Source organism: Engystomops pustulosus, chromosome 3 (assembly GCF_040894005.1).
Source record: "Engystomops pustulosus chromosome 3, aEngPut4.maternal, whole genome shotgun sequence".
Lineage (NCBI taxonomy): Eukaryota > Metazoa > Chordata > Amphibia > Anura > Leptodactylidae > Engystomops > Engystomops pustulosus.
Window position 1 is genome coordinate 54,793,034 of NC_092413.1, and position 12,846 is coordinate 54,805,879.

General features: G+C 42.9%; 1 protein-coding gene and 1 long non-coding RNA gene across 3 annotated transcripts in view; one reads left to right on the forward strand and one right to left on the reverse strand.

Annotated features, from left to right (window-relative positions):
- Positions 1-12,846, reverse strand: part of LOC140121365 (uncharacterized) — a 406,051-nt gene that overhangs the window by 260,738 nt on the left and 132,467 nt on the right. The window lies entirely within an intron of this gene.
- LOC140121364 (proton-coupled folate transporter-like) overlaps positions 35-12,846 on the forward strand; it is a 147,056-nt gene continuing 134,244 nt past the window's right edge. For both annotated transcript variants that reach the window (XM_072140831.1, XM_072140832.1), the window contains exon 1: positions 35-350. In XM_072140831.1, coding sequence (XP_071996932.1) covers positions 243-350 — 108 coding nt within the window. In that variant the 5' untranslated portion in view covers positions 35-242. The remainder of the gene's footprint in view (positions 351-12,846) is intronic.

The following is a 12,846-nucleotide window of genomic DNA, read 5'->3' on the forward strand; positions in this document are numbered from 1 at the left end:
TAGTTGTGTGTTATTCACTCCCATGTATTGTCACAGGAAGCAATGCAGCAGCTGAAGACTGTGCTATAACATTATAATTATACTCCCGCACATTCTACCTTTGTTTACCTGAATAATAATGATGATATTGTTACTGAGCGAGCGGCTTATGTCCTGACCACTGCTTCATATACACTGCACAGGCATCTGCAGCTCAGGCTGTTAGTAATCTTTTATATTTAGAAGCTTCAGAGCAGAATACAATGTGTCACAGCTTGAGATCAATAATCACGGTGGAGCCTGTGCTTTTCCTCTTTATGACGGGACTATTCCTTCAAACACCGGCCTATCAGCAGCTGATATTAAATAAGGTAAGTTGACTCGTTTCTGGTTTTTCTTTTAATGTGTGGACACAAAGTCATGCATGACATATACAGTGAAACTATACTGTATATGTTTACCGGTGGTCCCCTACGTAAGGACACCTGACTTACAGATGACCCCTAGTTAAAGACGGACCCCTCTACTCACTGTGACCTTTGGTGAAGCTCACTGGATGCTCTACTATAGCCCCAGACTGCAAGTATCAGCTGTAATGAAACTGTTATGAAGCTTTATTTATAATCCTTGGTCCCATTACAGCAAAGGATGTTGAAACTCCAATTGTCCCAGGGGAAAAAAAAATTTTTTTTGTCTGGAACCACAATTATAAAATATACAGTTTTGACTAAGATACAAATTCAACTTAACAAACCTATGGAACCTGTCTTGTACCTAACCCGGGGACCGCCTGTATTTTTAGCATTTTAACTGCCTCAAGTTGCATTGTTTAATGCTTTATATATTATCAATTTCTGATAATATTTTTCATGCCCCTGATTGCAGTAGATGCATCATATATTGAGTATGATGTTTGAGTATGTCATGGGGGCATTATACATATTATATATAATATATTTTCTAGCAGTTTACTATTTAAAAAGTAACAAATCACTAAGGCTCCAACATATCTTGGTTTATTTTTTCAATTGTAAGTACAGGTTACATACATACATATACATGATATATACATAATATACAGTATAGATAGATATATATAGATATATAGATAGATATATATATTAGATAGATAGATAGATAGATAGATAGAGATCTGAGGAGAGGCCACGGCGTGGACATGTTATTAGTGAGGGGAAGCCGCTGCTGGACATGTTATTAGTGAAGATAGGCCACTGCTGGACATATTATTAGTGATGGGTGGCCACTGCTGGACATGTGTTTAAATGCGGAAAAACCACTGCTCGGACATGTGGTTAGTGAGGGGAGGCCACTGCTGGAACATTTTATTAAAGAGTAGCAGCAGAGTTTCCTACCCTAGGCCTATACTCAAGGTCAATTTTTTCCATTTTTTTTGTGGTAAAGTTTAGTACCTCGGATTACACTCAGGTCAGCTTATACATGCATATATGTGGTATATATATATTTTTTTCCTCACTGTAAAAAGCCCAAAGACAGGGGGACGTTAAAGGGGTATGGGGGTTGCTATAGAAAAAGAGATATAATAATGTCCCCTTTTCTGTAGCCGTCTGTTTATCAAGACATTAAAAGGGCTCTACAGAAAAAAAGGGGAGCTGCAGGAAAGTGGGCACCCTAGACAAGGAGCTGCAGGAAAGGGGGCATTATATGGTTTGGGTTTAGATATGGACTTGCCGGGCGCCCAATTTTTTTCCCAGGGACCAGGGTAAGAGGTTTACCCGGCCCGGTGCCTGGTAAAAAATTTTTGGGTGCAGCCGGTCTCCAGATACAAAAAGGTTGGGGGAACATCAATGTACAGTATACATATTGTAATGGTTCTCAAGGTTGAAAACCCCAAATGAGAAGTTCCCTTAAAATAAATCAGGATTCTTACACGAGTCCTGCTTACCCCCTGCACCCAAAATGAATGACACAATTTTGTATGTGAAGCACTGTTAATTACTCTCTACAAGTGGAGAAAGCAGGACTCATAGGCAGTTAAAATAGTAAAATTAAATAAAGATTTAATAGAGCCCCAAGCTCAGCATTGGAAAACCCTTATCATACAGAGTAGGTAAAAAACCTGAAAATCTATACTAACTGTAGGCAGTGTGCAGAAGATGATTTCAGAGCAATATAGGTTAAGTGTGCACTTTAGGGAAAATAAATGACATTTGCATATAGTTGTTTAATTGATTTTGCATTTAATCGGATGTATTATGGTATGTTTTCCCCCGTGGTTATTCCCATGAAGACAAGATTTTTAAATATACTCAGGATAACAAAATAACATATTCTCTTATTCACTGTTATTAACAAAAATACAGCATTTCACAGATATAATTCTAACCTGTCTCTATCAGTCCTGGTGTATACAATTTAGAGTCTATGTTATGCCAGAGATAGCAGAGCTGAGAATGTCATGTGTAATATGGATCTCATTATTTGTTAATGTTCAGAAGCTAAATGAAAGTGTATATAAACATGTACCCTGATAATCTAACCACATTGTCAGCACACAGAACTAGATGGATCATAATGTGCCTGCTTAGAGAGTCACTGAGTGATAAGGGTTAAAACAGCAATAAAATTTAGTAAAATTGTAAAATAATGGGTTAAAAATTATCTTTATTGTGTAAACTTCACTAGGGGATTGAAATTTGAGAATTCTCTATAAGGGCAAACCCATTTAAGCAAGGAAGCTTCAAAAATATAACATCTAGTTTTCACGCTCTAGTCACTCCTATAGATTGACTTTACCGCCAAATATGTTGAATCAATTGTATGTTTCAGTCCCTGCTTCTTTACATCACCAACATTGTTCCTATCTCTGTTCAAAGATGTCATTGTTTATATGAAAGCAGCAAGAAAACCTAGATTTATTGAAAGCAGAGTTTACAACCTAGATGTATGTTAAAGTACAAGTCTTGCACAACATTTGGTTATTGTCTCAATAACAAACAATATTGTTGTGAAAAACATGGTTAACGTGCAAGAAACTTTTAGACTGTTTTCTAGAATTATGGAAAAACAAACCATCATAAAAACTCTAATTTGATGTTCAGTAAAAGAACAGTTGGTTATGTGTTAAGATGTTTTCTCTATTCATTTCCCTAAATGATGTATGTACTCAACCATAATGCCAGAGACAATCAACCCTACTTCACTCCACATTTAACCGGTTCGCGACCGCCCGCCGAGTATTCACGGCGGCGGTCAGGTCGCGCTGCATGGAGAGGGCTCACAGGCTGAGCCCTCTCCATAGCCGGTAAGTCTTTGCTGCATATTGCTAGCACCGATCGCGGGTGTTATCACAGCGATGGCTGCCGGCAAAGCTGCCAGCAGCCTCAAAAAGATAGCGGCGCATGGGCTGATAGCACATTGTAATGAATGAGGAGGAAAATCCCCATATACTGCCATAGAATCGATCAGACAACCTAGGGTTAAACGTACCCTAGGGAGTCTGAAAAATAGTAAAAATTAAAATTAAAAAAAGTTTAAAAAAAATAATAAAAAACGCTAAAATTTCAAATCACCCCCCTTTCCCTAGAACTGACATAAATATAAATAAACAGTAAAAATCATAAACACATTAGGTATCGACGCGTCCGAAAATGCCCGATCAAAATATAATAACGTTTTTAAAATGTGTTTAACCCCGTAATGGAAAATAGCGCCCAAAGTCGAAAATGGCACTTTTTTGCCATTTTGAAAAATATAAAAAAATCTATAAAAAGTGATCAAAAGGTCGTACAGTCCTAAAAATGATATCATTGAAATTATTATCAAATTTCGCAAAAAATTACACCACCCGCAGCTCCGAACACCAAAGTATAAAAGAAAGTTATTAGCGCCAGTAGTTCAATCAAAAAAATTATTTTTGTACAAGAGGTTTTAATTTTTGTATATGTATGAAAACATCATAAAACCTATACAAATTTGGTATCCCCTTAATCGTACCGACCCAAAGAATAAAGTAGACATGTTATTTGGGGAGCTCAGTGAAAGACGTAATATCGAAGCCCACAAGAAAATGGCGCAAATGCGTTTTTTCACCGCTTCCGAGTACATGGCATGGAATATTTAATACCATCACTATGAAGTGAAATTTGTTACGCAGAAAACAAGCCATCACACAGCTCTTTACGTGTAAAAATAAAAAAGTTATAGATTTTTGAAGGTGGGGAGTGAAAAATGGACATGAAAGAACAGGAAAGGGCCCGGTCTTAACCGGTTAAAGTATTACCCTGCTGTTCTACAGGGAAGAAGGCAATCCTTGCATAATCTGGGACAAATTAAAGTTGGTGGAGGCTCCCAGAGGACTGCCAACCCCCCACATGTGTGCACATTAGTTTACGAACTTACTACTACATATATACTACTAAAAATGGCAATATAAGAAGACATGTTTTAAAGAAACTATAATATACCTAATGTATTACATCCAGACAATACCAAAAGCAAACTTTCTACATAGATATGGTAACAGAACCAAGATTACTCTATAGATACAGCACCAGAACCAAGCTTACCATGTAGATCTGTTAACTTTCTACATATGTTACCAAAACCAATCTTACAGTATATATGGTACACGAACCAAGCTAACTACATAGATAGAATGCCAGAAAGATAGAATGATAGAATGCAACCATAAATATATAAATATGCCCCATAGTCTGCATGAAGTTTCCTATGTCTATAAACTGCAGAATTTTGAAAATGATGGTGGTAGGGGTTATAGTGGTACTCCTTATGTTTTTATTGTGGGACATGGGACTATGTCATGGAAGACATACAGGGGGAATTTATCAAGGTTCACAAGCCTTGATAGAGCCATAGAATTTATGGTGCTCTAAAAGTAAATAATAATAGTCACAATTTCTGGTGCACAGCAGTGCGGGCTGCCACAGATCAGATGCCCGGCCAAACAACCGATTGCCGGATCTATCAATGGCTAGAAACTCTTGATATATCTGGTGTAAGAAAAGGATCAAGGTTAACATCAAGTGCCAGCATTAAATAAATCCCCCAAAGTATCCCTGTCTACCATCAAAATCAACGATGATAAAGCAGGGGCACTTACTCATAGTGTTAATCTTCTTATATTTGTTATCTATGGTCTCCTTGCTTCTAAAATGTACTTTTAAAATTTGTGCTGATGAGCCAGAGGGGCTCCTGGTGGTGTTACCGGAGCCACTAAGTGTTACAGCTTCACAGGCTGTTACATTGTCTAAACCCTCCCCCTCTGCTCTCCCAGCATTTCCGCCTCTTTTTGCCTGCTGAAATCTCAGTACAAAAGAGGAAGTTTTAGCAAACAGAGGAAGAGGAAATATACATGTAACAAACAGTCATTGAAACTGCAGTTTGGAGGGGTTCTGGTACCATTTCCCAGAGCCCTTCAGGCTCATTAGCAGAATTTTAAACTTTGATCTTATAAGGAAAGAGGCCATGGATCTATGAGTAAGTGTCCTGGTTTATCATAATGGTTTTTGATGGTAGATTTTCTTTAACCCTTGACTTGACAGAATATTACATTCTGTAGCTGATTTTAGGTGTATTCACACATGCACTGGCTTTGCTGCAAATGGTTTGACTCAAAATAGTTTTTTCGCATGTGAATGGGGAAGAAGTTTTTCTAATACTATGGAAAAAGACATATTTATTATGTGAAAATTTCCCTTGCTAGCAGAGGTAAAAATGTCTACAACCATCAGAAAGGGTTAAGATTTAATAGAGCTAAACATGTTTATACATCTTTGCCTGTCAAAGTGTTAGAAGTGTTAAAATGTCATGCAATAAAAGTTGACTTGTAAAATAAACCTGAATTCCATATCTATACATTTCAGAAGAGCTAATAATTATAGTAACAGGATCTTACTGCAAATTCTAAATGCCTGTAATTTAAAAGGAGCTTTGGAGCAGTGTTTTTTTTATTTTTTTGGTCAAGGTACAATGTTACAAAGTAATGCAACTCAATATCCCCATCAATATTAAGTCAGGATAAAAAATTGGTTAATGCTGTTGAGGGAACCAACCTTTATGCAAGGAAAACAGCATGAAATTATTTCCTCTTGTCAAAATCAATAGACTGAGTGCGGCGGCTATTTAGGCAGTGTCCATAACTGCTACAGATCGAAATCCAAGTCATTATCAACTAATCATGCATAAACTGAAAGGGTTTGTACAAAATATGTCAGAACTTAACCGTAATGAAGTGACGATTGGTCTATATTTGCATTGTGGCTTGCATAAAGATGCTCATGGGGTTTTTTTTTTCCACCTTGAGTCCCGCTTCTGTTATTAAATAATTTTAACACCGACTTGGAACATACGATGCCCTTATGGTTTTCCGAGACAGTACATAGATTTTTCGTTTGCTCTATAATAGATGAATAGAGAAGAATAGACACAATTCATAAAGTATCAAAAGTATAGGGGTTAAGTAGATCCAAAAGGCTTGGACTCTCAACTGCAACAGGAGGCCTTATTTCTCTGCAGGGCTCACTTATGCACGTTCACTGCATCCGGTGGCCATGGGACTGAATAAATCCTTATCAAGGCTACATTCACACAGGTACTTTGTGCAGTTGTGCCTCTGTGCTGCAGCAAATCTTGGATTCCTAATATAGATGAGCGAACACACTCGTCCAAGCTTGATGCTCGTTCGAGCATTAGTGTACTCAAAACTGCTCGTTGCTCGGACGAATATTTTGCCAGCTCGAGAAAATGGCATCTCCCGCCGTTTTGATTTTTGGCGGCCAGAAACAGAGCCAATCACAAGCCAGGAGACTTTACACTCCACCCAGCATGACGTGGTACACTTACACGTCGATAGCAGTGGTTGGCTGGCCTGATCAGGTGACCCTGGAATAGACTAGCCCCTGCCCGCGCTGCTCGCATCATTCTCTGTCGGGATGCCGTTAGGAAGAGAGCTGCTGCTGCTGCAGGGATAGCGTTAGGGTGTTATATAAGCTTACTGTTAGGCAGGAGTGAGTCTACAAGAACACAACAGCCCTTGTTAGGGCTAGAATATTTTTTTTTTCTTTGTTTGTGGCTGGGCTTGCTGGCACTAGTAGTGCGGCTAGTACCATATTGTGACGAATTTGCAGGGAGACTTGGGAAAGTTCTATTTGGCTCTTAGTGACACACATATATGCCTATTTTTTTTGTTGTTTTTTTTTTCAAAACTAAAAGTCATCAGGCACAGCACAAAATCCAGTTGTGTGCTGTCAGTGTAGGTTAGAAACTAGCCATACAAGAACCCAACTGGCTTTCTTAGGGCTACAATTGCATTATATATATATGTATATTTTTTTATTTATTTATTTTTTTAAATTTGCTTGTGACTGGCCTTGCTGGCACTAGTAGTGCAGCTGGTACCATATTGTGACGAATTTGCAGGGAGACTTGCAAACATTCTATTTAGCTCTTAGTGACACACATATCCATCTCAAACACCTAAGTGGGACAATTTATTAGGGGTTTGATTTAATTAGGCACAGTCTGCCAATTTTTTATTTTTTTTTTCAAAACTAAAAGTCATCACAGGCACAGCACAAAATCCTGTTGTGTGCTGTCAGTGTAGGTTAGAAACTAGCCATAGCAATCATCAATGTTTGATGAAAATGTTGAACCTGAGGGCTAGGGGTAGAGGTAGATGACGAGGGCATGGGCGTTCAACTACTGCAGGGGTCAGAGGCCATGGTCCTGGGCAGGGTGAGACACCACCTGCTGATGAGGGAGCAGGGGAACGCCGCAGAGCGACACTAGCTAGGTTCATGTCTCAAGTTACTGAGACTCATGGTAGAGCACTGTTGAGGCCAGAACAGTGCGAACAGGTGATGTCGTGGATTGCGGACAATGCTTCTAGCCATTTGTCCACCAGTCTGTCTTCCAAGCAGTCCACCCATGTCACCGAAATCAGCACTCCTCCAGCTCCTCCACCTCAGCCTCCTTCCCCCAGTCTGCCCTCTCCCAAAAAAATTTAGCATTTGAACTGGCATACTCTGAGGAACTGTTTTCTGGACCCTTCCCAGAGTCACAAACCACTTGTCCTGTTGCTGCTGAGCTCTTTTCCGATGCCCAGGTTTTCCACCGGTCGCAGTCTGTGGGTGATGACGACATTGTTGACTTAGTGGAAGAAGTGTGTAAAGAGGTGTCGGACGATGAGGAGACACGGTTGTCAGACAGTGTTAAAGTTGATGTCAGGGCAGGAAGTCCGAGGGGGGAGCAGACTGAGGGATCGGAGGATGATGAGGTGACAGACCCAAGCTGGGTTGATAGGCCAGGTGAACACAGTGCTTCTGAGACGGAGGCGAGTCCTCGACGAGAACAGGTTGGAAGAGGCAGTGGTTGGGCCAGACGGAGAGGCAGAGCAAGAGTTGGTGCATCAGTGCCAAATGTTTCACGTATTGAAGCTCCCGTGGCGAGGGCTAGATTTTCGAAAGTCTGGAGGTTCTTTAAAGAAACACCGGATGACCGATGGACTGTGGTGTGCAACCTATGCCACACCAGGATCAGCAGGGGTTCCACCACTACCAGCTTAACCACCACCAGTATGCGCAGGTATATGAATGCTAAACACCCCACTCAATGGAACCAAGGCTGTTCACCTCCGGCTGGGCACACCACTGCTCCTTCTCCTGTGTCATCTGCTGCCTCTGCTAGTCAGCCCCCTGCCCAGGACCCCGGCCCAAACACCTCCCGTGCGAAAACCACACCTTCGCCTCCACGATCCTCCACAGCATCCACCAATGTCTCCATGCGCAGCATTCAGCTCTCCATACCCCAGACGCTGGAGCGCAAGAGGAAATACAGTGCATCCCACCCACACGCCCAAGCCCTCAACGTCCACATCTCCAAATTACTCAGCCTGGAGATGCTGCCCTATAGGCTGGTAGAGACCGAGGCCTTTCGCAACCTCAAGGCGGCGGCCGCCCCTCGGTATTCGGTCCCCAGCCGCCGCTACTTTTCCCAATGTGCCGTCCCAGCCCTGCACCAACACGTGTCAGACAACATCATCCGTGCCCTGACCAACACCGTTTCTGACAAGGTCCACCTGACCACGGACACGTGGACGAGTGCTGCCGGGCAGGGCCACTGACGGCACATTGGGTTAACTTGGTGGAGGCTGGGACCGAGTCTGACCCTGGGGCTGGACATATACTGCCGATGCCGAGGCCTACCTCGGTCCAGGTCTCAAAGGCCTACTATGCCTCCTCCTCCTCCCACCCCTCCACCACCTCCTCCTCCGAATTACCATCCCTGGGCATGGCGCCATCAGTCGGTAAGCGACAGCAGGTGGTGTTCAAACTTCTGAGCCTAGACGATAAAAGGCACACCGCCCAAAAGCTATTGCAGGGCATCACGGCGCAGACTGATGAACCTGAAGCCAGTCATGGTTGTGTGTGTCAATGGCCGTAACCTGGTGGTGGCTCTGCAACTCGGCAGACTGACACATGGGCCATGCCTAGCCCATGTGTTAAATCTCATAGTTCAGCGTTTCCTCAAGACATACCCCAATCTGTCTGATTTGCTCACGAAGGTGCGCCGCATCTGTGCGCATTTCAGGAAGTCCAGCGCAGATGCTGCCACTCTCAGGGCAGCGCAGCGCCGCCTCCAACTGCCCGCTCACCGACTGTTGTGCGACGTGCCCACGAGGTGGAATTCAACATTAAACATGTTATCCTGAGTTTACCAGCAGCGCAGAGCGATTGTAGACTGCCAGATGTCAACTTCCACCAGAACTGGTAGTCAGGTTCCTCAAGTCTACAATGAGGAGTGGACGTGGATGTCTGATATCTGTCAGGTGCTGAGTAACTTTGAGGAGTCAACACAGATGGTCAGTGGCGATGCCGCCATCATCAGCCTCACCATCCCGCTGCTTGGCCTGTTGAAAAACTCTCTGGTCAGCATGAAGTCGGAAGCTTTGCGCTCGTCACAAGAGACGGGGGAAGAAGATTCCCTTGTCGATAGCCAAAGCACCCTCAGGTCTGTTTCTCAGCGCATATTGGAGGAGGTGGAGGAGGATGAGGAGGAAGAGGAGGAGAATGTTGGCGAGACAGAAGAGGGGAGCATTGCTCAGTCCTTCACTGTTCAGCGTGTATGGGCAGAAGAAGAGGAGTTGGAGGAGGAGGAAATGGGCAGTCAAGCCAGTGAAGGGAGTGAATTCTTGCGAGTTGGGACTCTGGCGCATATGGCAGATTTCATGCTAGGCTGCCTATCCCGTGACCCTCGCGTTCAAAGAATTTATTCCAGCAGCGATTACTGGGTATTCACTCTCCTGGACCCACGGTACAAGCAAAATGTTTACATCCCTGGAGAGGAAAGGAGTGTGAGAATGCATGAATGCCAGCAGGCCCTGGTGCACAAGCTGAAACAGTATTTTCCTTCTGACAGTGCTAGCGGCAGAGGGCTTACTTCTGCGGGACAAGTAGCGAGGGAGAGTAGGCGAGCAGGCAGCTTGTCCAACACTGGCAGGGGTACGCTTTGCAAGGCCTTTGCCAGTTTTATGTCACCCCAACAAGACACTGGCACTTGTCCCCAGTCTCGGCAGAGGAGGGCTGATCTTTACAGAAAGATGGTGAGGGAGTACGTAGCTGACCATACCATCGTCCTAAATGATCACTTAGCTCCCTACAACTACTGGGTTTCAAAGCTGAACATGTGGCACGAACTGGCGCTGTACGCCTTGGAGGTTCTTGCCTGCCCTGCCGCTAGCGTGTTGTCTGAGCGGGTTTTCAGTGCAGCTGGTGTCATCATCACCGATAAGCATACACGCCTGTCGACTGACAGCGCTGACAGGCTGAAGCTTATCAACATGAATAAAGCCTGGATTTCTCAGGATTTCCATTCTCCACCAGGTGAAAGAAGCTCAACCTGAATAATGTATGCACTCCTCCTCCTCCTCTTTGTACACTAAAGCAGAGGAAACTGGCTATTTTTTTCCAGGGCCAACTGGCTCTAGCTATAGTACACTATGTATTTAATTTTTCTGGAGGACCACCTACCTGCTCCTCTGGTTTGAAAACTTTTTTGGACTGCCACATACAGGCACTATCCAAATTGACTTGTCTCCATAGCAGCCTCCACACATCGTCTTTATAGCTGCCTTCACACGTTGTCTCCATTGCTACTGACGGGGCAGCACAAAACCGCCAATACACTCTTCTCTCAGACACCCCAAATTATTTGAGCATGCGTGCACGTTTTGATAAGAAAAGACAGAAGACTGAAGTTCTGTTTTATCCTAAGTTCATGCTCCTAACTTGCCGTACAGAAAAGAGAAATGAACTGTGTCTTTATTTCCTGATACATAGCTTCTTATACCCTTACAAAAAGGTGTGGTTACATACATTAAAATCATTATAATTGGTTATAGCTAAACATATTTGTCTGGCCCCCGACCCCTGCTGATTGGTCCTCAAAACTAGGCCTTGGTTGCTATGCCAGGGGAATTTCCAGTCACCATTGTCTACAGTAAATCGACCGCTAGTCTGGATGCTGATGCTATTCTTAACAAACATCTGCTTTTTGATCATAAGACTTGAGTTTCGCTGACAGTTGCATGTCTGGTTAAAACTGATGTAAGGGAAAAGCTCTGTATTTCATAACAATCAGTGTACAAAAATATAGGGCAAAGGACACATGTATACAATCATAAAACATATAATTATTATACACATATAATCATTACTTTGACCCTCACAATTCCCCCCTAAATACTGAGCTTTTCTCTACACTTTGCTACAATTCGTTTTTCCTATAGGCTGTCCATGTGGTGGGAGAGGGGAGTGGATTGCTTCACTGAGTCGTCAACCCAACAGGCCCTTGCGGCATTCAGGTTAATTTCCCAGCACTAACCTAACTAACCTAATTAAAAAAACGATCCTGGAAACTACAGACCCGTGAGTCTAACTGCTGTGGTGGGGAAAATATTTGAGTGGTTTATCAGAGATGCTATCCTGGAGTATCTCACTGTACACAACCTTATAACCCAGTGTCAACATGGGTTTATGAGAGATCGGTCCTGTCAGACTAATCTGATAAAATCTTTGTGGGCAGAAAAATGGTTGATGAGATTTAATGTAGGTAAATGTAAAGTTATGCACATGGGCCAGGGAAACAAAAAGTATAATTATGTTCTAAAGAGTCAATTACTTGGTAAAACTGGAGCTGGAAAGGACTTTGGGGTATTGGTGGATGGTAAACTTAATTTTAGTGACCAGAGCCATTCTAGTTTGTAGGGTCATCAAAAAAGTGTGAATAGAATACTGTAATGCTATTGGCCGTAACAACAGTTTAAATAAGAAAAATAGCTGAATTAAAACATTTAACTCTATAGCTGCTGAGTGGGCAACATACACCCCCCCCCCCCCCACACTCCAGGACGGAGCTGTAATGCTGTTTTAGTTCTCTTGCTCAAGATGGCCGCCGTAGAGGAATATATCACCAACAATTCCTCCCTTTTGAGCTCTGCTGGCCTGTAATTCCATCCTGTGTGACCTCCTCAAACTCCAGGTACCCACAGGTAGGCTAAGCCCTTACCTGCTGGACTTGTTAACTCTTCACCAGATCCCCCAGAGGCCAGTCACTCAGGGGTTACAGGCCCGCACACTTAAATCATATCACTGAGTTCCCCTAGTTCATAGATTTGTAAACAGGCAGCATCATCCTCCGCTCCGGGCACTCTTGTCGTGGTTCTTACCTGGACGGCCATCTGGGACATGGTGGATTTGATGAGGGGGACCACAATAAGTGACAAAAGCAAAATCATAATCCCCAATATTACCCCTATTTAAAGGAAACCCTTCCAATCCCCCATCCACAAAGTGAATGACAAAGTGTCCA